Source organism: Chelmon rostratus, chromosome 7 (assembly GCF_017976325.1).
Source record: "Chelmon rostratus isolate fCheRos1 chromosome 7, fCheRos1.pri, whole genome shotgun sequence".
NCBI lineage: Eukaryota > Metazoa > Chordata > Actinopteri > Chaetodontiformes > Chaetodontidae > Chelmon > Chelmon rostratus.
The window spans coordinates 12386907-12413515 of NC_055664.1; the positions used below are offsets into that span (position 1 = coordinate 12386907).

Below are 26609 nucleotides of genomic sequence, written 5' to 3' on the forward strand. Positions count from 1 at the left end.
CCCGCCTATATGGTGATTACCACAAGATATTACGGTGAATAAATACCATCTGGCAGCGCCAATGAATTGAAATGGAAATAGAAAGTAGCATTTATTATGGTTTACAACATCTTCAATTATAAACATGGGCAAATCATATTATAAATATTAAAAAAGCATTTTCTTCTTCCATGTGATAAGCCAAAAGAAGATCTGTTCCAGAAAGGGCATCGTATTTAAAACAAGATGGCACATCTAAACATCAATCTGCATAAAGCTACACAATTAACGCCTTTCCAAAATGGCCTGTAAACCTCAATAATGAAGAAATATGATATGGAGCAAAAAAACAAGTTTAACTGCATTACCAGTAAACCAGAAACAGTTAGTTGCCAGAAAACTAGACATTTACAGCATGTGAATTGAAATACTGCCTGCAACAGCAGTGACTGGCCCACAAAGTTTGGAAAATCTTCTCCATTCATTTCAGAAATCACTAAGAACAGCAAGACTTTAAAGGCCTTTAAAAGTAAACAAAGATTTTGCAGTAAATACTTTTTTTTTTGTCTTTTGCTGAAATGTAATATTTGCGTAAATATGTCAAGAGAACCTTGGAATAATTTTGAAAGCTTAGCTAATTGGACTGAGGACAAGTATCGTGTGTAGCTATTTTAACAAAATGATTATAAATAAGCTATCTCAGAACAGCATTTTCTCCTGTGCAGATCTTCTTTAGAGGAGGTGCTCCTGATTCATCCAGTTCCTCCTGTTGAATAAAAACAAACATATTAAATAGGGTGCTTAAATGTTCACGTGGTTAGAAACAATTTTGTCTCAAATTACTGGCAATTTTACACATGCAAGAGACTGATTAAATGACAATTAAATTCAAATGTTTTGGTCTTCCATGAACCCATTTTCAGGAAGTGAACCTGTGCGTCTGTGGTGCTCCGTCTGACAGTTCCCGATGAAAGAAGGTCCTCCTTGATGAGAGTCGGAGGCTCATCAGCCCCCTCCTGTCCTGAATGAACTGGCTCTGCATTTGGAAGGAAGAGTAAAATTATACCCTCACTAATGCAGCTTTGACAGTGAATGGATACACAGACATTACAGTAAAACTGAGCGATGCCATTGAGATATGTAAACTTGTCAATGGAGCACAAGTCAGGTTTTATTGTTGGGCCAATTGATGATCAGAGCCGTTCCTTGTCATTTAGCTCAAGGATTGATGCGATTTTATTTGGGGATGCAGTCTCTGTCCTTTTAAAATGACAGGAATAATGTGTCAAACTGAGAGAAAATGCACATACCATCGACACTCTCCTGGCCCAGCATTGGTGGCTGAGAGTCTTCAGTGCGGAGGCTGGAGGTATGTGGAGGGCTGACCTGCTGCGAGCTGGAGGTGCTGCTGCTGTTATCCATTTTAGGCTGATAAACATCCGACAGAAAGCTCTGGTTGCTGTTTTCATCTAGTGGCCAAGACAGAGGAACTGTACTGAACATCAGGTTTCTTTTTTCATTTCACGAGTTTGGGTATGTGATATTTTGTCTTTTTGACACATATGCATCGTGATGCATGCAATGGCTCCAGTAATTTCTGAAAAAAACAGCTGAAAAACTCACCAGTGAAATCCAGTAATGAGTTAGTATTTTCCAGTACCACATCTTTTAGTCCTCTAACATCTCCACCTGTGGATTTGGTGCGGAATATCTGATAACAAAGGGGGGATTGTCAAATTAGATTGCTTATTCACAAGCTAAATTCATGAAAGTAAAGCCTATGAAGATTTTTTTTTTTTTCATGGCAGAGGACCCCACCTGCTTTGTTTCTGTTACTGGCACCCATTTGAATATGCGTAAGGATGTGTCACCAACTGTCACCCATTTCTTCTCCCTGGGAATAAAATGAGTTTGATATTAAATGAGATTTCCGGAAGGAGCTCAATTTAAACCATCTGCTGTAATAGCGTTCATCAGTAACATGACATTCAGTTTACATGCTCGTGACTGCTCAAAGCACAGATGACAGATAATCAGATATCCTATTATGCTAACTGATGTCCAGCGTTTATTTTACATAAGCATGTAAAAATCATGACAATTGGACGGAAGGTGGTCTTTAATTTCACTGTAACGTGACAACAGGACAGTCGCCTACACTACGGCGCACAGCATGTGAGGCTGTAGCCATATTGACAGCTCTCGGCGGAAAAAAACTCAGCTAGCCCCGCCTCGCCTGTCAACCTGGGGCATTGATTGGTCAGCAGCTCCGTCAATCATCTAACTTTTCCGACTGAAGTTTGTTGAGCGACGCAGCAGATATCAGGCTACAGTCTACTAATGCATTTCCCTCCATGTTGTCCCCCACACAGCCTACATACCATTTGCGCACTTTCTCGATGGCTGCCAGGACCTTTTTAATGTCATCTTTAGCCCGACTTCGTGTCTCAGCGCGGCCTGATCGTCCCGACATCTTGACGCTGTTATGATTCATCTACAGATGCATCTGAAAACTTCAAGACCAAGCCCCAGTCCTCCGTCCGTTACCATCTCGCGTGGTAATCTCGCGAGATTTCATCGGCTCAGTTTTTTTCCTCTCTTTTTCTTTTTTGGCTTCATCCTCCACAGTATGCTCGTACAGTATGCGCTGTAATCATGGGGTTGACACATCATTAGTTATTTAATTATCTGATTTGACATGATTAGAGGTTTTTATTTACAGTGGCTGATGGTAGCATTTATATTGTTTATTATTAAGATTACAGTACATACATTTATAATTTAAGTGTGTTATTGTCATATACATAACAATTACAGTGACGCAGTCGTTTGCAATGAAATCCTTTGTTGTCCAACAATACTCATACAAATATGAATAAAAGAAAAATGACGTTGGCAAAATGACAGTCTATCACAAAACATGCCATATAATAAACTGTGGTAGACAGATGTGCTGTAATGGAAAAATGTATAAACTGTATATATATATATATATATGTGTGTGTGTGTGTACTGTATACACGTATATATGTGTGTATAGATAGATAGATACATAGATGGATAGATAGATACTTGTTGTACTGAACACTCGTTTTGACTTGTGGTGCTCATGCTTGACCAACAGAGGGTACCCTTGAGTCATACAAAGCAAACAGGCTCCTCCTACGTTTGGGTTTACTGTAGTTTTGATTCATATATTATGGGGATGATCACTGACAGGAAATTATCCTTTTCCTCCCTACTCTATCTCCACCAGGGAGTACGAAAGCAGGGTCAGCTCTCTTCAACCAGCTCCTACCCACTCAAAACTCACCAAACTGACTGGGTGGACTGTGTGGTTCACTGTGGTATAGCTGCAGGGAAGACCCTTGTACAAATATAATGTGTTGAGACATAAACGGAACAAAGAAGTAGTGTTATAAGCTCTCCCACTTACTATACAGCATCACTGATCAGATGGTGCTAAAAGTGTGTAGTGACACGCTTCACTGACAGTATTGATACTTGCACAAGTGGTGCTGGCACTGATCAGGACACCTCAGGGAAGCTCACTCATCCTGTCCTGCAGAGCTTAAGACATGATAATATTATCAGTGACTAGGAAGTTGGGTATCATTGGTAAAATGATGTTGCGCCTTTGTTCCAACCTCTCAGGGTGTCTGTTGGTGTTATTGGCCACATATAGCAGCATCGGCTTATGTGTTATTATTGATCACGTTCTTCATATTGAATTAAATATTCAAATATCTCTAATTCATTCAAAACCATTCCACATTATACAGATTGTCAGAACAAATAGCCAGTGATTGTGATATTAACCATTCAATTGTTGCTGTTTACTCTAAGAAGCATAATTGTATCAACTAGACTAAACACAGCCACTACATCTGTTGTGTTTTGTCTTAATTTACTTGCAGTATATGCAGTAACGGCCTTTAAACGGTTTTTCAAGCATCATGAGACTGACTGTTACTGGGCTGGAAGTTGTGGCAGTAATATTGCTGTTAAGACATACAAATATGTCAAATCTGTTTTATAAGAATGTTGATGTAGTTTTTTGGACAAAGCTATAAAATTAAAATCTTAACACATCACTGATGTTGTGGGTGGGCCCTGGTGTAGCTCCAGCCAGTGGCAGACAACACGGGGAGGAGTCAGCGACGGTTGCCAGAGAAAATATCCAAATAACAGCGACGGTCATGAGCATGCAAGCTGAACGGTGTCCTCACACCGACTGCAGAAGCCCGTCTGTCTGGGGACGCTGTGCGTAAAGGCTCCTCACAGAGGTCGTGTGTTTTGTGCAGCATGCTGCAGAGCTGATTGTTATATAGACAGAAAATGAGGTTTGTAAAGTTCCCGCAAATCGTCGCACATATCATTTCTGGATTTTGTGGACGTCTTCAAAAAGAAAGAAAAATTCACTACGCCGTTGTAATTGTATTTGAATATTATTCAGATCATTTTATTTAATCTTATTTCTATTTAAATAATATTTTCTATTATTTTGCTACAAAATAAATAGAAAATATCCGCTGTACAGTTCATTGTTAGTTAATTAGTAGCATTTAATTATGACCTCGATCTGTCATTCATATTGTTCTACATGTAAGTAATTGGCCGGGCAGCAGAAAGTTTCCACCCAAGGCTCAAGCTCAACAAACATCTCTATTTTCACAGCTTTCAATTTACAAAGCAATCAACAGGGGCTTTATTTTGAAAAAGTGAAAGCGGAAGTGTGTGCTTCCTCTAACCGTGTCTGACTTGACGCTGGTGCCGTTCAGGCTGCTCCTGTCATTGACTGGGGTGGTGTACAGAGAGGCCAGATGACCCAGTGAACGGGGGGACGAGTCCAGCACGGCATGGACTGCTGCCCGCCATAGTTAGCGCAGCTTTTATTTTTTTAAAATTTAGTTGTGTTTCTACAGTCCAGCCTCTTTATCGGCTGAAAGTTTATTCTTCCCTTTCGCTGCTGTGAAAAAACAGACGACAATGGATCGAGTGAAGAGCTCCATGCAGCAAGTACCCAACGCGATCCCCAAAGTGATCCGACGGACTGGAGGGGCCAACAGCCTGGAGCTGGAGAAGGAAAACTTTGAGAGAGGGCAGGTATGGAGCAGAGGGCTCGGATGTCACGTTCATCTAATAACGTTATTCTAGTGAAAGCGTGGGATTGAGGGTCCTGGCTGAGAGCCGCTTTGGAAGGTGGGAGTTTAACAGACATGCCAGGATGTTTGCTGTCAGCTCCTGTAAACTATGCATTGTGAGATGTTGTCTGAAGCGAGCTCAGGGACGCACACTAACCGCATTTCTATGTATGTATTTACACATTTGAGTTATTCTTCTAGTTTTGATCCTTCAGTTGGTACTGTGCTGGATCCAGATCCTTGGTTATTCTAGCCTTACTTTCCCTGATGTCTGTCTGTGATCAGCAGAGATACCATTGAGTCTACTGTACAACAAAAGAGCTGTTGAAATGTAGGTCAATGGCCTTTTGAATTCAGATCTGTGCTGTTTAGCCTATCTGTAGGATAAAACCAGGCAAGAGGGAGGCGAGCGGAGGCTCTGTGCAGCTGTGACATGTATGACAGTCTGTCAGTGCCTTCTGTGGGCCCTCATCTAAGACCGGATGAGTGATGGTGGTCATGGTGATGAGATCTTAAGTAAAACCTGCCTATTTTAAGGCAAATAGGATCTTTTTTTTTTCTTATGTTGAGTTTTATGTATGAATAATGAATGCTTCAACCAGAGCTCCATGTGACTTTGCATGAAGCGCTCTCCCAGTGAGCATATGTATGTAGGCTGCTGTTATGCTGTGGAGCCCGCTGCTTCCTGCCTGGTGGTCTCCCCTCCCCTCTCTCCCACACCAGGCACAGGGGAGGGAAAGGGGGAGAAAGTAGGTCAGATGAATCAAGGCAGCCAAACTGCCGTGGTGGTGCTGCTGCAACGTGCTTCTCCCGTCTGCAGCGGCTGCTAAATTGGACAGTACGGTCAACACAGCCTAAATGTGCACAGGAGGTATTTGGCAATTCTGCGTTTGCCCACCGCCCCCACCGCCCAGTGCTCCTCTCCCATCCGGGACAGCAGCAGCACGGATTAGAGGCTGGGAGAGACGCATGTGTTCGAGCCAAGCCTGGTCACTAGGTCACTGTCAGGCTCCTGAGATCACACCCTCTGGAAGTGTGTCAAGGCAGAATGGTCTCCAGCATCACAACAACACGCTCATAGTTTCTTCCCAGTACCTTGCGATAGCGGAGTAATGGAGTCCTGATTGCAACTTTTATGCATCTATTAAAACTCTCAATTATCCGAGCTCATTTAAACCAAGCGAAGAGTTTTGCAGTTGCTCAGCAGTGAAAATATTCATGCAGGTTAAAACAAGCCCGAGTGTGATTTGCCATTAGTTGTCAGTGTTCCAGCATGCCTCGACCGCAGCATGACACATTCAACTGGCTTCGTCTTCATAAACAATTTTTGTAATTTCCTCGGATTTGTTGCCCCTGTCGTCTCGCTGTTTGTGTTTCCTCCCCCCTGTGTGGTTGATTTTTCACCGGGGATCCAGAGCTGTGGCAGGCGGTGCAGGAATCAATGAATGTGCTGTCTACTTTACCAGGGCTCAGCGAGAGATAATCTCATCTGATCTGTTGTGCTCTAAAGCTGCCTAAATCTGTTGGGTGGCTGGCTTTCACCTCCTGTCTGTCTGCATATCTGTCTGTCTGCCTATCTGTCTTCGATCTCCTCAGTTTAAATCATCTCCAGCCGTCTCTTTTTAGCCATGAGGTGGTTTGTTGCCATGTGTGGAGAGGTTTGTCCAGAGGGACGACGGTCAGCAGTATGGCAGGACAGAGGGTGAACAGTAGATTGTACAGTGTTTCATGCAACCTGAATTCAATATTCTACAGTTACATGCACATGAGCATGAGCAGTTACACTGCAAACAGCAGCGTCGCCAACCTTGGCAATAAAGCCATGGTTGTGTAAAACGCTGATTCTGAGAAGTGCTCGCCTATCTCTCTGGTGAGTTGGGTAAACAACCAGGGTGTGTTCAAAATCCTCTCTGTCATAGTGTCCACACTGGGTTATAAAAAGAGCGACGCAGGGCAGCCAGATAGCACACCGCGCTCGCGTTTAATGACATGTTTAGCCTCATAATAGCAGCTGACTCTTTAATTTAGAGTTTAAGGGGGATTTAGCCTTTGGTGTGTTTGTCTGAAACGTCATTGCATGTTTGGGTTTCGTGTCCTATTGTGCTCTCAATAGTAGTTAGGAAGAACAAGTAAACAGCACGTTAGCACTGAACCACACTGCATATTTCATCATCTTTATCCGAGATGCCAAGTCTCTCCTAGACTGCACAACAGTCTCCGAGCTGCCGGGGGCCAGAAGAGGTTTTTCAGTTGAAAGCTGGTGTAGGTAGTAATCTCTAGACCCATATGAACCATAATTAGTGCTTGTGGAAAAGTTTTGGGGCACCAGCTCCTCAGCTGGGACATGCAGGGTGAGCCCCTGAGTGACACCACATTGTATGTTACATAATTAAGGCCTTAAAATTAGACTGCCTGCCATCTTCCTCCTTCTCCTTTACTTGTCCACAGGGAGGTGACTCCTGTTTGCACAGTATCTGCATTTGAGTGCATCAGAGTGGGGCTCTGTGCGTGACTGTGTACAGCAATGCTTCCCGTCTGTTTCTGTCTAATTGAACCCCCAATATTCATTGTCAGTTTGGTCAAGTTTGCATTTGTTTTGCTTCCACTTGGAAGTGCCTGCTCCCTGATTTAATCAGACTCTCAGTGGCAACACATGCTCAGGTGATTTTTAAAATCAAATATTACTTTCCGTTGAATCAAATACTTGAAATTAGTTAAGCTACTACTCCATAATCTTCCACCTATGCTACCTCCTGGCAACTGCAGACGTGCCCCCCTGTAGAGTACACATGGTGCACAGTACACGTATGTGTGGGGCTGCGCTGCTGGACACCCCTCGTACCCCGGGCCTGCGTGCCGTTCGCTGCCTTGGCAGCTGTGGAATTCAAGGGAGGAGCGGGGCCGTGGCCTTCGGGCACAAGCAGGACTCAGCAGGGCGGACATAGACAAGAATTTTTTAATCACCCCGTCTCCCTGCCTCTTTTTCCTCCGTCTTTTGTCTTTCCTTTTGCCTTGTTGTTTTCCCCTCCATCGCTTATTGTCTTGAGGCTTCCTTTGCTCCTTTTACATCCTGCAATTCAAAACGCGGGGAGGTTATGGAGGGACGTCCGCATACGTACATGCAGTACACACACAGACAAGCATGCAAGCATGAAAGCGAGGCCATTAAAAGCACTGAGGCAGCAGAAACAGCAGGCGGTGGTTTGTGGCCTCATTGCACTGACTGGCTGTAGAATAATAGAGCTGGACGTGAGTGACAGGTCAGTAAGTGGAACAAAGTGCAGCGATGAGTTCCTGGCGGCATTAACAATGGCTTTGATTTACAGATTGTTATGGAGTTCTCGTCTGTGTTTTACAGCACAGTAAAGCGGAAAGGGAGAGCGACAGAGATGGAGTGTTGCTTTTTGTTTCACATGAAGCAGAGGTCAGAAGTCAGACTGAAACCTACATCATCGGTGTAAGCGTGTGGTATGCAAATTAGCCTGCTTCAACATGAGCAGCCTCATTTTGAATAATCATCTGAATGCAATGCAGGCTCTCAGCTGCGTGACAGAATACACTCTGCACTGATGAAGGCTGGCTGAGATCTTCTTTTGGTATCAGTAATGCCTATAGAACGTATAATCACATGTAATGTAATCAAACTGTTGATCAGGGCAGTGAACTGTATCCTGCTGCTTTACAGGACAGGCAAAACTCTTATGTAAACCAAACTTTAGCTCAATTTGTTTTTGATTACTTGCTCAGATTTGCACAACAGGTGTGCAGAATGATTAACATGATATGATTGGATCATCAGGTTATGAGTCCAGTAAAAGTTACACAGTAATAATCATTGCCCAGCCTTGCTCCTGACGGTGCAAGCAGGACTGTATCTTCTGTTGTCTTGCAGTCAGATATGTTCTCTGCAAACCTGCCTCAAGTCTGATTGAAGACTCTGATAACATGCACAGATGGCAGAAACATGGGTCTCCAGTCAGCTCTGCATTGGGATTTTGCATTGGGAGACATACAGTCTAACACTCTCCGTGTTGTAACCAGCCAGGCTTGAGGGAGGGGAAGTGACACCTTCGACAGAGGACTTTAACCCCTGTGCTCAGGTTTTAGCTTGTTTTCTCAGCACAGAGACAAAGGACATTAATGTGGAACGCCTTACTTTACTGAAACTACACCTAATAGAAAACGTACTCGTTAGGAATCTGCATGTTTTTTAACAGATTTCTGAAGTGTTTACAGACTTAAAGCACAAAAAAACACCTTAAAAACACGTTAAACATTAAGAAGCATTTAGAGCATATGATGTCACCATTATGTGACGAGGTTTGTGACATTTGATAAGTTAACTTCTGTTTATTTTGAGGAAACAGCGGGTGTTTTTTAAATATTTTATATACCTGGCTTAAGACGAGTCCGATATTTCCTGTATTCCAGGTTGGTAAATTGTGTTAAAAAGGGGAAGGGGTTCGTGTGGCTGCATGAGAAGCCAGGCAGAGACAGAGTGGGACTGCTGTATGTGAGAAATGCTCTGTGAGGCTGCCCTCGGCGGCGAAAGGGCCCACGCCGTACCAGGAAGTGAAGAGACTCTGGGGGGAAAAGAGCCGGCATTGTCTGGAGACAGACTGTTTATGTTGAGCAGCCTGGAGGTATAATGTGCAGCCCCGATGGTATAATGAGTAGCATATTGATTATCGCGGCTGGCCAGGCCTCGGCCGGTCAGCTGATGTCCTGTGATTGTATAGAGAATCCAGTGGCCTGGATTTAAAAATGGATCTTGTGGGCTTATTGTTTCTGGCTGGAGAACGATTATCATCCTTTTAATTAACCAGCTTACATTAGAAAAACTAATGATAATAAAGATGTTGGCTCTTTAAAGTCTAAAGATTGAAATATCTGATTGGATGATTCATATTAACATTTAAAACTCTTGTTAAAACACGGTGCAACAAATTGCTGCTTTGACAAGTCATTAATTTCTCATCCAGTATAAAGTATATTACACATCTGTTTCAATCTAATGTAATCCAGTGCAAGTGTTCATTTAACTACATGTCATCTTTTGAGGTTGTAAAGGGGGTGGACAAAACATTAGAAACACCTCTGTATGTGAAGCAGTGCAGCACCACTGCAAACTACAACCTCAATAATAAACATATAATTAAACTAATAACTCTTCGATTGTGTCAATCAAAACTGAACAGTTTATCTGTGTAAATGGAAGATTAGGGATTAGATTTTACATGTGTACATCATAAATTGTGCGTTTATTTATGGTTTATTACAGCTCATAACAAACATTTATCAGTACTGCCTTCACTTTGACCAGCACACACCTTGGAATAACATTTAATCAGGACAGATATATTGGACGTCATATATATCATAGCAAAGTTGAGTACACATTTGTCCACACGTTCACGTTCACATGGCACCACACGACCTTCTCTTGCACCAAATCTGGGGACCGTCCCTGTCCGGCTCCAGCATCCGTTCGGCACAGGAGAAAGAACCGATCGTGTGGGTGATGGTTATGAACTGTCCGCCTCCACCACTGTGTTGAGGAGGTGGGAGGAAAAGCGTCAGCCGCTTCTCTGTCTGTGTGCTGGTCCACATCTACCGTCTATTCAACTAACTAACCAAATCAGTAAGGGAATAAGTCGCTTCTGTATAGAATGGGATGAAACTAGGAAGCATTGCTGACGTGTCAATACGTCTTCTGTGAGAAACACTTATTCTAAAACTCTTGTAAAAACATGTGCCCACTTTACTCAAACACAACTGCAACGAGCTGAGGATGGAAGATTCTGGCTGACAGTCTCAGAGAAACCAGATGGGGGCATCAGTCACCTAGATTTGCTCACATGCTCCCCTCTCCTCCTTTTTTCATCTCTGGAACTTGCTCATTTCAAGGCTTCATGTGTTTTCCATAAGCGTAGTATCATCACTACTATTACTACTGCTGCACACACACACACACACACAGAGAGAGAGAGAGAGAGAGAGAGAGAGAGACAAATAAACCTGATACAGGCCTCATCACTTCAAAAACACAAATACACTAAAACATCTGCCCATGATGTCATGTCTTTAACTGTGTGACAGCCATCCGTGGCTGTGGGGTTATTTTGAGGGGGATTCAGGGGCAGTGGAGGGGTCTCCACACCTTTTCTTACAAATAGCCCTTAAATCAAACCGATCACTCTGCAGAGGAACATCCTGTTAGAGGATTTTCAGCTTTAGTTCTTGCACTGTTTTGTCTTGTGCAGCAGGTGAGGTAAACCGCCCATAGATCAGACTGTGACCACACTGCCTCCCAACGAATGGAGGCAATTCAGCTGTTTTTCTGATTTCCTGGACTTCACCTCCCCTCTTACAGGACCCCCGGCGGGACCCGCACCCCAGCTTGGGAACCACCGGGCTAGAGCCATCCCACTCTGCAGGCTCCATGCTACTATTGTCTAACAGGAGAGCGGGCTATTTGCAAAATAAAGGTAGCCTACTGTCTCGCTCTCAGCCGCTATGTGGGCCGATCCACACGGGCAGGGTTTCTTTCTGTGCCTGCAGCAGCGTTGAGACGAGCTATCGGCGGCCGTCCTCCGGGCTTTTCCTCCACACAGCTTCGGGCTTCTCGGCGGTCGGATGCTGGAAGTCCTCGCCGATAAGGGAGCGCGTCGGGCTCGCGGAGAAAAAGGGAGAATTGACGCGGAAGGAAGGAAGGAAGGACGCGAGCAAGGAAAGATAGGGGAGCATTTTAATACCAAATCGGGACACATGTTGAGCTAACTGGCCGCTCCACCTCCCCCCTTCTTCTCCTCCCAAATGCATTTGTTGCCTCAATCGCTTTCCCGTTACTAATTACTCCGCGTTAGGATAAAGCCAGCGGACCTCCTCCTCTCCGGCTCCGAGGATCCTCACTCACCGCTTTGGGGGACGATCATGGATCTCAGTAAGATTGTAAGTGCAGAAGATTTGTTGTCTTTCTTTAAAAAGAATCTTTAAATGAGAGATAGAGCGAGGCTTTGCGTGTTTTTGTTGGAGGTGGGGGTGGTGTTCAAGAAGTCCTGTTACACACACACACACACACACGGACTGTTTTGCGCCAATACATTAAAGTTATGCTGAATGCAAGCAGGGACTTGTTGTTGTCTGCCGATATTGTGGCTCAGTGTGACCGTGGGAAGTCTGGTTGGTGTTGTGGAGAAAAAATGCATGAAGGTCTGAGCAGTCAGCCAGGGCCACAGGGTCCTTGAAGGGGGTCCGCAGAAAGAGGGCCCCAGCTGAATGGAAGAACAGTCTCAGTCCACATGCATTTTCTGGGAATGATCGCTCAGAGCACAGGTTTCTCCTGACTTCCACTGCAGGGACTGTTCAGGAAGGCTGATAACACAACAGCAACCAGAGCCATCCTGATATAAAGACAGGGCATTAACACATGAGGGGGTCTGCAGCTGTAACTGTGCCTATTTTTGGGGCTCCAAGACATGAGAATGTGTGAGAGGTACTCCTCTGTTTCCCGGAGCTTTCTGTCTCTCTCTGTCTCCAGCTGCAGGTTGGTGGAACAAGTTCACCAAAGCGCAGCCGAAGTGTGCCGTGAATGCCAATTACAGGTTGCATTGATGTCTGATGTTGGAGGACGAACCTTAAAGACGGAGCTAACAGTGTGTCTTTGTGCAACTATCAGTGTGTTACACCAATTAGAGAGACACTAGGTCTGAATCTCAAGTCAAGTGAGACGTTATGTTGTCTTTATCACAAGAAGGCCAGTAAAAACAACGTTTAACAGTGTGGACTTCTTTACATATTTGAAAGCTGAGCACATATCTGGTGTGCACTTATTTTTCTTTGACCTCGTGTGCTGTTTCTGATGCGATGGAGACTCCAGAGTGTACTGGAGCAGGTGCGCGTAAGCCAAAGCAACAAGACCGGCCTTTCACTGCCAACATGGATGGATGGCTGTACTTTTAGTCCTTGTGTAGGTGTGGGGGAGGGTGTGCGGTGAAAGCACACCCAGAGCTCTCTTTCCAATGATCCCCAGAGTTTTTATTGAATGGAATGACTTTGAGAAGCAGTAAAAAAGAATGGTACACACCGATAGTAGCAAATATATGCAGAGGCACTGGATCCAAACAGGAAATTCACTCTCCGATCTCTGAAATAAATCTCAGCTGCCCACATGAAGCCAGTCAGGGCACGTAGCGCAGACATGGCGTAGGTGTAGCGATGGAAAATCTCTTCCACTGGATCTCCATTCAGTTGCACTTTACTGGTTATTTGAGACGAACGTCTTGATGGTTTTGGGAAACTGTTCAGGACTGTGGATCTAACAGAACTCAGCAAGGCCGTTCTCCTCGGCTGCCGCTGTGTTTTGGCTGTTTGGCACGCAGTGAGACACAGTGGTATGAAAACAATTCTACATTCCCACACTGCAGAGACGTTGGTGATGCACAGTAGAGGCAAATACTTGCTGGATTCGAGAGTGTTGAGGAACTTGATTGCATTCATGTGTTTTGTTTAGAGTTGAAGTTTAAAATGTTTACAGCTATTAGATAACTGGCCTTTTTAGTGTCAGTGCAACAGGCTGCTGATATTTTTATTTCCCTGCAGTAGCCTCATGTGTTCAGCTCACCAACCTGTGAGGACCAAGGTGTACAGTAACTGTCACACCTGCACAGGCATGTTGCAGTTACATGTTATGCACCTTCAGACCACCTGTCACTGAGATGCCTTCTTTTGTTTTTCTGCTAATACTGAAGAGTTTTACAAACATGTAGAGAGTTGAATATTAACTCATTTAAAACTGGTTTGTAACTAGAGTTGAAATGGTTTGTCAATCCATTGTACATTTTGATGGTCAGTGTCTGTCGTCATGTTTGTTTGTTGTATTCTGGCCTCGAAATTAGCAAAAGTTGAAACATCCAATCTAAGCTAACAGCTGGTAAAAGACACAAAGTGACAATATACATTGATTGCTGTTAGTATAAAAGTGAACTAGTCACACTTGCATGTATTGTAACAATTTGGATGTGACAATAAAGGCTTTGAGGGTCTGGAAATGTTTGGTTTAGGTACCTTGAAAGTGCTTGAAAAGTGGTTACATTTTATTCTTAAAAAGCTGTGGGAAGCCTGATCATATTTCTCAGCTCCACATATCAAAACAGACATGTATTATTATGGCTAAAATTCACTGGTGAGCAACAAATGTATCATCCACTTAGTATCATACAGACTATTAACATTATTTTTATACTGTGCACCACTTGTCTTATATGATATGGCTTAACAAAGAGCAGAAGTTATTTCTCAGGTACCCTAAACTGTCTGCCTGCATGTATGTATGGAGGAGCGACTGTCTCGCCCCCAAATGTCAAAACTATTTTTGCCTCCACATAACTTCAGTAAAGTCTCTAACGATGCACATCAAAAGGTTTCTTGAACAAACTGAGCTGGCTGTTGCCAGTCAAACACACTGCGGTGCTCAGAAGAAGCAGTGTCTCAGTGCTGTGGGACACTTTAATTGGTATCAGATCACTACATAAGCCGTCATCAAGTCTTTCAGGAAAACACAGACAAACTCTGATGTTCATGCGTGTTCAATGTCGGGGAGTAATGAGCAAGTGGGCTGAGGAGCGTCGCTGAGCTGCACAGATGTTTCTTTTATAACGCGTCGTCGTCACATCACCAGTCCTGCAGGAAGTCGAGCTTTGGAGGCTCCTTCACACGAGGCTGCAGAAAGCCGTCTTATTAGGACAGGCTCATAAACCTGCCATGGGGGTGTCGGCCTGAGAGTTTAATTATGCCGAGGCCTGGCCTTCAGCGTGTGTGCGTGCGTGCGTTGCGAGCGTGTGTGTCTCTAACCAGCTGCTGCCCTCAGGAACAGAAGCCCGGTGCTCTGAGGTCACATACTCCAAATATCCTCAGGCTCTATGTTTTCATGCTTTTTAATGGGCTCTTAAGAGATGGTGTCATCCCACTGGGCTTATCTGCATCAGCAAATGCCCTGTTATGTTATTAATGGGATTGAAGATGCTCAGTGCGTTCTGTGGAAAACAAACTCCCAGCTACAGCCTGACAGGCTTGTATAACCCTGATTCCAAAGAAGTTTGGATGCTGTGTAAAACATAAATAAAACAGTGTGATGTGAATGTGATAACTTGCAAATCCTTTTTGACATATACTCTACTGAAAACAGTACAAAGACAAAAAATTTAATGTTCTACCTCATCAACTTCATTGATTTTTCTAAATATCTGCTTATTCTGAGCAACAACAGACTGGGAAAGTTGTGGAACGCTCCAAAAACACCTGTTTGAATCATTCCACAGGTAAACAGGTTGATTGGTAACAGGTGATAGTATCATGATTGGGTATGAAAGGAACATCCTGGAAAGGCTCATTTGCTCACAAGCGGGGATGGAGCGAGGGAACATGGGCTCAGGAACATTTGGTATAAGCGTTGTCGGTAAACACAGTTCTTGAAAATGACTGCATTCTGTTTTTATTTGTGTTTCACGCACGGTGGAATCAGGGTTGTACGTGATTGACCTCTGAGCCGATCGGCCTCCGTGATGTTGCTCTTGATTGTGATTACGCTGATAGAAGCTGAGGCAGTGTAAATGGCTGGTTTCACCATCACTTATGAGCAGAATTATTAATTGCAATGCAGACTCGGTTCACTGTGTTGACATTGGTGTAGATCAATATGGAGGCTGCCTCAAATCCTTCCAGTCAGGTCCGTGTAACATGACTTCAGCTGTCTCTCTTTCCCTGTGTGCATTCAAGTACACAGGAAAAATAGCCGCTGTAAAAAAAGCCCATCTTTTCCACTGGCTTCCTCTCCTCAGTGCCAGCCGGACTCCTTTTTCAAGAGGTGTGGAGTGACTTTTGTATGAGAGCGGATGTTCATGTCAGATGCAACACGTAAAATGGTCCTAAAACAAGCAACACAGAGGGCTCTGTTCACTGCAGTGACCTTTGGAATCGGGTGGAGTTACTTTTGGAAAAATGTTTAAGCCCAAAACGCTTTTCCATTTATTATCTGATTTTTGAATGCGCTTGTTAAAAAAAAAGTGCCATTTAATGGGAAAGGGAGGATGTGTGTTTGTGTGAAACAGACCGTGGTAAGGCCCGGTTTCGGTTTCAAGTGTTTATTCTTGGTCGTGCATGTTAAACCGGGAGGGGAGTTGTATTATTTTCAAGGAAATTGGTATGTATTTTTAGTTGGTCAAGCCTTCCTTAAGCTTTCCACCATCCAAGTACACAAGAAGGCTGATATTAAAGGCCACATTTGTCAATTTTGGATCATATGTAAATTGCAGATATATTCACACACAGCCTCAAAAATAAGCAGTTTCTTTGTTTCTGAGCTGAATCAGAAAACAGTCAAACTGCTTTTTTCATGTTAGCAATTTCATGAAATGACTGTGTTTATGTAAGAGGGGTCGCTCGAAATGATGAACCCACAACGCATCATCACCCAACTCTTTAGGCTGACCTTCACCACTTAAGCCTCTTTCAGCTCATTGTTTTGGTTTCACGCCCCGCAGCCTTGCTCTTCTGGTTCTCTCTCACCGGCGTTGTGTTGTTCCGCTAGGAGTCGGTAGAGACCAGAAACTGAGCCAACAGGAGAGTGAATATTGGACTTACATTGGTCAGGTGACCAGAAACACGACTCCAAATAAATGCTAATGTTTGCTCTGTATCTGTATGTGTAAATAGGCTAGGTTTTCTAAATTGACTTAAATTGAGGTTTTATAACCTGTTTTGAGTTGTCGTTTAGTTTGTTGTTTGGACCTATCCATAAAATAGGGAGTGATCGGTGTTTTCATTTTACTGTTTGGGTGACTTCTAGATTGCACATTATCAATACTCTGTCCAGCTTCTCAGTGCCTTGATGAAAATAAGAGTAAAGCCAGAGTATATTCAGCTTGGCTTTAAAGGAAAACCTCCCACTTGTTTCTGTGAGCGCTCCTGTGCAATGAGGGATTACAAGTGGCATCACAGGTGTGCTTACATTTGCTTTTACATCCAAATAAAGTGGTTTAGATCATCTGGACGCTGTCTAATCAAACTGCTCATGTTTGTGGCCCCATACTTTAAGCAGTGCAATCTCAGCAATTGCTTTGGCCAGTACAATTTTAGTCACAGATAGCCAGAGCTATAGGTTGTTATAAAGCGTAGTTTCCCTTCACCTGGAGGAGACTGTCTGGAAACACGAGGAGGCTGAAGAAATGAAACGTTCGGCCCGGCTGATCGTCTCAGCCGCTGTCTGGGTTGACTGAGCGAGGTTTTCAGCTGCAGGGGTGTGGAGCTGGGCATTTTTCAGCAGGCAGGCAGGCAGGAAATGGGCAGTTCAGGGTGTGCCAAGACAGGAAGCCTGACCGAGTGCCTGTAACCCCTCCCCTCCCCACCACCGCCACTACCTCCACCCCCAGTGCGTCAGCCACAGTGACCGTGCCTCTGCCGCTGCACCTCAGCATTACAGTGCAGCTGCATTCACAGACTGGCTGGGCATGTTTCCTACTTTCATTCCTCCCTCCATCCCCTCGCTGTTCGCCCGCCCCCCTCCTCACTAAAGTAGCTGGAAAAGTATGCCACCTTCCTCCACAATGTGGCATCTGACCCGTCCATTTATTCTAAAATCTCCAAAGAAAGTGTGAAAAGTGTTGTAGTGTGTTCTCTGTTGCTCGGGTAGAGTGGGATTGGAATTCTTTATCGACAGATGGAGTCAGATACGACTGTGAAGTACACGTAAGAGAAGTTGCATGTCCTCGTCCCCAGTCGGGTTTGGGGAGACTTCAGAGACAACAGGTGGTTTTGGACCATGTGTTTGATAAGATCACTGCACTCACAACACAACGCAAACGTACAAGAAGCACAAAACATAACACATAACATACAACATAGAGAGAAGACTCTGCTCACTTAGGTCTGATGCAAGTATTTGCTTTTAAACTAAAGCGGCAGTCTGTAGGTGGTGTTTACTTGTAGGTCCTGTACTTTTATGTCTTTTTTTGTCCATGTTTGTGCAGTATTTGTGCATACCTGTGCTTTTTCTTGTGAGTACTCTTGGGGAAATACAGTTCATATATGTAGTTCCCAATGTTCAAATTAGAGCTCTAACATTTATCTACATTATCCATTAATCTGAGTCCTGCAAAACATTTAGCTTGTGAAATATCAGAAGACTAAAATACAAGAAGACAAGCCCCACAGAAGTGCAGCACCTAACCCCTGAATTCATACACTGAACTCTATCTGTAGCAAGCCGAACTCATCATGCATTTGACTTTGTGATGAAATGCTTGGTGGGGCCTGAGTGTGCACATCCTGACTTTCTCAATATGACGAGTCTAACATGGGTTTTTCAAGCTCTGCGTCCTCCTCCTCCTCCTCCTCCTCCTACAATTAAATGACTGGGTCAGATAATCATAGCGCTGTAACTAAGATTAATCGCTCCACTCCCATACTAAATCATCGGGGTTACACAAGGATACCTCCTCCACCTCCTCGACCATGAGAATTTAAATCAGATGAGAACAAGTGTTTCCGAATTTACTCTGCCCCCTTTCATTTGCTTCTGGTGAGGTTTTCCACAGTCATTTTCTCATGATTGAACACTACTGGCTAAGGGTTCGCCTCATCGTTAAAGGGACAGTTCACCCCAGAATCAAAAAAATTTTTTTTTCCCTCTTGCCTGTTGTGCTGTTTATCCATCTACATCTTGGTGTGAGTTGGCGACTTCTGGAGATATCGATTGTAGAGATGTCTGCCTTCTGATTTTGGGTTGTACTGTCCCTTTAATGTTGACATCAAATGTGCCACAGTGTAGACTAAAATAACCAAGACGCTGCCTTTTCTCTGCTACCATCATGGAGCGGCCGTGACGCGCCAACATATCTCCAGGACTAACATAGAAATCGAATTGCAGAGACGTGCATTAGTCACATGCTCTTGCGAATTGGTCAGAGGAGTCACTCCGAAGCGAGGCAGAGGGGAGGGAAGTGAGTCAATGACTGAGGGCAGTTTCATTTAGCAGGCAGAAGATGCTTCCTCTCTCTGGGCTCTGTTCACTGACCCTTCAGTGGACGCAGCCAGACTGCGATCAGCATATCAATGCCCTGCTTTCTACAGAAGGGGTTGATTGGGGCTTGCCAGGCCCAACTTAACATGCTTTCAGCACTGTATCAATAACACTTTGTTCAAAAGCAAAGCTGTGTGTGTGTGTGTTGGGGGGGGGGGTTTCTGTAGATACCAAGATGCAAAAAGGAGTTTTGTGTCCATATGGCGAATAATTGATTGAATCTTTAATAAAACTGTTGGGTATCGGGGTTGAAAATGAGGGATGGATGAACGGAAGGCAGGAGGGAGCGGAGCGGAGGGTGGTCTCCTGTGGACACAGTGACGTAGGTTTCTGTCCGCATTAACCAGCGGAAGGAAGACTCCCTCAGGGCTGATCTTTGCTCTTTATCCTCGTAATCACTTGCTTCTCACCTCCAATTTAATTTCTCATCCATGCGCTCCGTCAGCTGGTTTGCATGGCCACACTGCGAGGAGCTAATAGGCCATTGATGCATCCATGCCAGCAGCCAATGCCAGGAGTCCCAGGCAGCTGGCACTCTCATTCAACCCAAACACAAAGTACAAAGTCTCACTGTGGGCTAATTGGGTCATCCTCATGTGGGAACTGGTTGCACTGGGAGTTTCTCAATCATCCCTGGGTTTTTTTTTTTGAATGATGGGGAGAAAAGGGGATGCGAGATGAGCTGAAATGACACAACAATGGAAAAAAAAATCAAAGGGATAAAATTTATCTTCTCGCGATCTGAATGTGACGTTCACATCGACAACACAAGATAGTGTCATAGCTGTTGTTTTCTTCTTCTTCAGCCAGGGCAGTGACAGGAAATGACACAAAAGCCACTTCCCTCTTTGCTAATACAAGGCAGATGTGGCCAGAGTGTACAATATGTTTTGGCCAAGCTATACACTGAATTTGATTTTGGAAATCTAAGCTCCCTGATAAATAGTCTGTGTCGGATGGAAGAAAGTATGTGTTTTTCTTAAAAAGTACAACCTTTACACAGGAAGCAGCTCTGAAATACGCAGTTTTATGGGTTGTGGGAAATAAATACTGACCTAAAACAGACTTGGCACAACCAAATGAGCCAAGGTGACTGTGATGCCTCACTCTTGACCTAAGAAATAGTTGTGTGACAAAATAATTTGACTCAAGGTCCACTTATTAGTTCTCCAGTGGCCTTCAACCACATCTCATGGTCCATGTTCCATACTTAGATTACATAATCAGGTTGAAAGCTCCAGAAAAGCTAACAAGTGGACTTTGAGTTAAGGCTTAAATTCAATTGAAGTAAAAATACTTCCATTTTTATCTCAATTTGAGGCCAGCAAGCACAGACAAACCCAGTGACATGTCACAAATGACATGTGGTGTCATCACTATTGTTAAATACATTTCAGTGTTTAGCATGAAGCTGTTGTTTCCTGTGTTGTCCCCAGCTGTGAAGATGAGATAAGCCAGTAAGTAACTGCACGTCGTTCGTTCCTCGCTGCTGTCACACAGACGTCGAGTCTTCTGCCACTGACTTGGTGTTTGTAGTTTATTTGCAAACAGGAAGTGCAACAAAGCACATGCTCAGATCCAACTCGGCGACCTTTCCCTGGCACTCTGGATCAGAGGAAACAGATTGCAGGTCTGACCGCCGTCATATCTCAGCTCTCTGCCGCCCAGCCCGGACAGGACGGCGAAAGCCCTGCTGTGTGTGACCTTTATAGCACACACCCACAGGCACAGTCTTGGCTCAGGTTGTTGCTGCTGATGCAACAGGACAGGTGTTGAACTCGTAGCTCCAGCGCTCATGTTTAATCGGCGTCGTGCGTGTTTAATGTGGAAGCGTGGCCGGTCACCGTCTTTACGCCGCCTCCCCGGCGGTGGCGGGATTACGAGCCGAGCGCAGACGACGTGGAATTTAAAGTCAGAGAAACGGAGACGGCCGCCAGCTCTACATTCCTCCTCCTCTCCTGCTCTTCCTCCTCCTGTCCTCACTTTGCTTCAGTGAACCATTGCTGTGACTTGATCTGAATCTCACTCATAAATTAGATTTTTGTGAACACAAAACTCGTGTTTGCCAACTTGCTGGAGCTGGTGAGACGTGTCATTCACATTACACAGCTGTGGCGCGCCGAGGATGCAGTCTATTGTCTGCTGTTGTTTAGACAAGACAGGAGCTTGAGCTTTAACCAGAATATTTTTCTAGTTTCTCGGTCTGAGCTGTGTATTTGAAGGGATTATGGTTATAAATAAAATATCCTCTGGACTGAGTTTCCAGACATTTTAGACTCAAAGCAGTCGGCGACACCTGGTAGCGTTTTTGTTTGTTCGCTGCAAGCACACAGAAGGATGCAGAGGAAAGCTAATCATTTTAGCAGAGCGTGTTGGGCTGGTCTCATCCTAGAGATAGAAACCAATGCTACCAAGTTGTTCCTCCTCTTCTCTCCTTTACTCCTGCTTCCTCCCCTCCTTGCCCCTCCTGGCCCACTCCTCCTCCGACGATTCCTCGGGTTGCACTTCCACTAGTGACGGCTCACATACTGGAAGAGGAGGAGCAGACTCAGGACATCTGTGGGAAGTGAGATTATGAAACAGGCCTCACCCGTCCTCTGCTGACCCCGGCCACCACGCTCCCGGTTCATGATACCTCGCTAACAATAGTGACAAAATGCAAGTCTGGCTTTAGTTGTTTAACTCCGCCATTTCAGACGCGGGTTTTGAGGCTGTGGGAGATGTGTGATTTTCTTGGTTTGATTTCCCCCGCTTGTGCAACGTGATATGTCAGCCAGATGCTGCTCAGGAACACCTTGTTTGAAAGACCATCTGAAACGGCTTAAACTCTCAAACAACGCGGCCTGGAACTTAAAGCAGGAACGCTTTGCAGCCTCGTTGTCGTATTTATTTCATCATACAGCTTCCCGGTGGCCGCCTAACATAACCTCGACGGGACATAAAGACGAAGTGTCGCATGGGAAGAAGTACAGGGCATTCGGCCATGCTAGCAGCAGCTGGATGTCAGTTGGTCCACCGCTTTGGTGAAGACTGAAACATCTATGCAGCTATTATATGGATTGCTGTGAAAGTTTGGACAAAGCATTCATGGTCACCAGAGATTAACCTCCTACCTGACTCTTTCTCCACACCTGCACGTGGATAACAGCTGTGGTTTTTAGCGTAATGTCTTGCAACCGACAGCCATCACTGATGCTTATTGAGGGGAGTCACCATCAACACTGCCAACTCTGCAGCAACTAACAACACCATCAATGCTAAAGGTGGAGGCGTCTCAGCCTGCTGATATCAAACATTACCACCAGAACAGCCTTTGCAGCCGTCAGACTGTGCACGTCAGCGTGAATAGTTGACTGTGTGCTGTCTAACTGAAAAGTGGTGACTCTGCTCCAGTGTCTCTGTAAGACGAGTTTGATGAGACTTTAATTTGAGCTGAAGTTGGAGCGGGTTCAGCTTTAGCCCGGCCAACATTCCTCAGTAGATTTCACAGCACAGACAGATAACTCCCCTGATCATCCGCATGTGAGTAATTGTTGGTGCTATCTCATTTAGTCTGCCTGCTCACAGTCCGAGTGTTAACCGTGTTTACCGAGGGCTGCTTCCTAAATGTGCACGCAGGCTTCTGGCCTGCAAATGGCTCTTTTTAGAGATAATATACACGATTGTTTCTATTCTTTTAGCTTCATTTTACAATCTCAAATCCTGCCATTTAGCCAGAAACATGAAGTTCGCTTTATGGGAGCATAAGGAGAGAGATCACATGCACTATTCTGACCCGCAGCCCACTTCCATATACTTAACATGCACATGTGTTACCTAGATGAGACAGGTGTTCGCCTCTGTAAAGCTCCTCAAAAGCAGAGAGGAGCTCAGGCCCCTCAGCACCTGCCTTGAATACCAACTGCAGAAAATGGGTCAGTCAGCCTGTACTAAAAACCTTGCTGCCTCCCATTCCCCAGGTGGCTAGGAAAGGAAAAGGCAACTTTCTGAAAGGTGGAAGGGTGCCAAGTTCTGAAATGAAACACTTGACACTTGAAGGTTTTTATGGGTTTTTTTTTTCTTTCTCTAAGCGGTGTGAAAAAAGCTGTGGGCTGATTTGTGTTCTCTGTTTCTCTCCTCTGCCCTTCCTTCCCTCCTCTTCGCAGGCTGTCAGCATCAATAAGGCCATCAACACACAGGAGGTCGCTGTCAAAGAGAAGCATGCCAGGAATATCCTCACATTGTCTCTGTGTGTGTGTCAGCGTGTGTGAGGAGAAGTGTGTTTATGCTGATATCCATGTGTGCGTGGAGCCGTTCCTCCGTGGCTGGAGGGTTATGTTAGTGCAAGATCAAAACAACAAACTTAGTGTAACCTCTTCGTCTACACGTGGCCCTGCTGCAGAGCTCATTTAGTCATGTGTGAAGCAAAGCACAGAGCTACATAGACAGAGAGGAGTGTTGTCCTCCCGTTTTGGTTCCATCAAGCACACAAAAAGCACAAAACACCAAACAGTTTTTAATTTTTCTAGGAAGAGATTTGGAGAATGATTTGTATTTATTTTGAATATAAAAAAAAACATGCAATTTGGCTTTTAAAAATGCCATCTGCAGCGCAAACACTGCTTGATAAATTTAGCCGTATTTTTCTACAGACTCTTGCACACAGTAAGGAGCTCCAAACGTTTGAGCTGTCAGAAGACTTGATTTAAACTCTGTTGTAGTCTTCTTGCAGCAAGACAGACGACAACTTTTGGCCATGTGGGGATGTACAAGTCCAGTAAAAATCAGTTTAAACTGATCGTAGAAATCTGGGTTTTCTGTATGAAGATTGGTATACATAGATAGATAAATAAAAAGGGTGATTCTGAAATATATCAGAGAGACATCCCTGTGAAGGACAAATAAATGTTTGGTGATCCTTGACTGTCGCTGCCACCCTGCATCTTGGGGACCCATCATGAGAAAGGCGCCCACACTTTCTGGGCAGCGGTCAACCGGCTTCCTCTCTCCAGCAACGCGGTGCTCTGCTGGAAGTTCTGCCACGTCTTCCACAAGCTGCTGCGAGACGGCCATCCGAACGTACGTAAAGATGTGATGTCGTCCCCATTTCCACTCGCATGCCGTGAAACACATCTGACCTCTCGCCTGTTCCCGCGTGGCTTTATCTTCTCTTCTCTGTTTCCACTGCTGTCCCTGCAGGTGATAAAGGACTCCATGAGGAACAAGGCTGATTTAACTGATATGAGCAGGATGTGGGTAAGTGCACAGAGATTATTATATTAATGTGGTTATAGACATTTCATTCAAACTGTTACATTTACATTAAAGCTTTCCTGCATCACCATGAGAGTGTGGCCAGAAGTGCAACATGCAACAGCTGTATTTGTTGATTAACCCTTAGAAATGAGGAGAATTGTAATTAAGGATGCTTAAGCTTTGTTTATTAGCATTAGCGTGCAGCCACCAACTGTGCCTCCTTGTTGTGGTCATGGGATTACGCGATTGTTTGCAGTCGGCCTGCTGTCCGTCTGACAGAGTGACAGACATTGCGGCCTGCGATGGACAAAGCCATGCAAAACGTGCCAAGTGTGATTGTCAGCGCTTACAACAGATCGCCTGCCAGCTACGTGCTGCGGCTAACAGACAGTAATATTACATAAGATAGTCTGCTAGCTTCTCTGTGGGGAATCTCACCTGATCGGTAATTAGCAGATAGCGGAAGCGTCTGCATTGATCTGAGTGAGCACAAGTGTCTTCACAGTATTGTTGCACACAGCACTGATGAAATTCATGAGGTTTATTGTGTAAACTTGTATGGACGAAGCCGCAAACAGAACAGCCTGTCTTCAGTTACGCCTTAAGCAACACTGGCTCGGGTGGAGAGGCCTGCTCCGCTCTTCATTCCTGGATTTACTTTTTATTGTTTTGTTACTCAGTTTTCTGCTGGTGTCACTCAGCAGGAGGGCACAGGAAGTCTGGTCCCTGCGACCGGGGCTGTGGCCTCTCTTTCCTGTTGTGTCATCGCCACCCGCTCACCCAGGCTCAAGGAAAAAGGAAGTGAGAAGCAATTGGCCAAATATCTCCTCTATTCAACTTTGTGCACACTCTTGGAGCGGAGACATTTTCACACAGAGTGAACTGAGCTGAACCTGCTCCAAAAGTCAGCTGGTTTATTGTGTTTTCCAGTAAAGGCTCTTTTGGCTGCTGTGGTATTGTTTAGCCCCGCAGTATGAAAATGGCCTTGTGCTCATTCTTTTCATGTTTATTGTATGCTGCCTTCAGCCAAAGCGCCACATTGAGTTTCCTCAACAAACCAAATGATTTGCCTCCTCGGTGTTCTTTAACCAGCAGTCTTCCAGGAGAGGAAGAGATTATTTTCTACCTTTGATCACATCTCTCTCGTTTTTCTTAATGTCTCTCTTCCGCCCCTTTCTGTCCCCTCAGGGTCACCTGAGTGAAGGCTATGGGAAGCTGTGCAGCATCTACCTCAAACTGCTCATCACCAAAATGGAGTTTCACATCAAAGTGAGTTGGCCTGGCCTATAAAACGCAGCGCCAGTCTCCCTCATCACTCATTATCTTTGTCTCAGACTCTCCTTTTAGTGCAAGTGTGTCTCTGCGGGCCGGTGGGGGGGCTTCATAGAGAATTCTGGCTTTTACACTAATGGCCTCTCAAGAATCTGTAATGTAGCCTATTTATGAGACAGCGATGCAGGGACCGAAAGGCAGTGTTGATGCTATCGCAGGAAGATGTGGTAAGTCGGTGCTCTGCTGATGGCTAATTCTTACCCATGGGTGAGGGCAGTCTAGCAGGGCATTTGCCAAGACGTAAATTGAGCATCAAAGGAGTAATGTGACACAGATAAAACCATCAATCAAATTAAGTTTCACCTCTCTGGACCCTGTGTTTACCTAATTTGTTGCCTATACATTAGCATGCAGGCCGATCTGTAAGCCTCACGCACTGTCTAATATGTGTTACCAATCAACCTGTTTACCTGTGAAATGATCCAAACAGGTGTTTTTTGTGAGCGTTCCACATCTTTCCCAGTCTTTTGTTGCTCCTGTCCCAGTTTGTTTGAAACATGTTGCTGCATCAAATTCAGAATAAGCAGATATTTACAAAAATCAATGAAGTTGATGAGGCCAAACATTAATAGATTGTCTTTGTACTGTTTTCAGTTCTTTTACATAGCGCCCCAGCTATTCTGGAATCAGGGTTGTAACCAGGTAGAAATTCTCTGCGCTACATAAAGGTCAATCATAAACAATCAGCTCAAGTAAAGACAGTCTTGAGTTAACTTTTAATCTGCAAAGAGCTGGTGAACTAAAAAAGAATATCTGCCTGGATCATTTGCACTTGCTAAACAATCACCATCTACTACGTACATGCAGATAGAATGTGGTGTAAACTTTGTGTCATTAGTAAA

The 26609-nt window shown here is 44.6% G+C and overlaps 2 protein-coding genes across 3 annotated transcripts in view; one reads left to right on the plus strand and one right to left on the minus strand.

The window, feature by feature from the left end:
- Positions 1–78: 78 nt before the first annotated feature.
- Positions 79–2524, minus strand: bcl7bb (BAF chromatin remodeling complex subunit BCL7B b). Its single transcript, XM_041941217.1, has 6 exons — positions 2361–2524; positions 1798–1873; positions 1603–1690; positions 1290–1448; positions 912–1015; positions 79–745 (listed from the first exon to the last, which is right to left on the minus strand). The coding sequence occupies exons 1-6, from the start codon at positions 2471–2473 to the stop codon at positions 674–676; spliced, it is 612 nt and encodes a 203-aa protein (XP_041797151.1). The 5' UTR covers positions 2474–2524; the 3' UTR covers positions 79–673.
- A 2272-nt stretch (positions 2525–4796) lies between these two features.
- Positions 4797–26609, plus strand: part of hip1 (huntingtin interacting protein 1) — a 40321-nt gene continuing 18508 nt past the window's right edge. Inside the window, exons 1-5 of one of the 2 annotated variants that reach the window (XM_041940391.1) lie at positions 4797–5085; positions 23346–23409; positions 24116–24258; positions 24379–24435; positions 25624–25704. In XM_041940391.1, the coding sequence (XP_041796325.1) occupies positions 4969–5085; positions 23346–23409; positions 24116–24258; positions 24379–24435; positions 25624–25704 (462 nt within the window). In that variant the 5' untranslated portion in view covers positions 4797–4968. Of the gene's footprint in view, positions 5086–11454; positions 12075–23345; positions 23410–24115; positions 24259–24378; positions 24436–25623; positions 25705–26609 lie in introns of those variants that run through there. The other variant, XM_041940392.1, reaches the window with a different exon arrangement.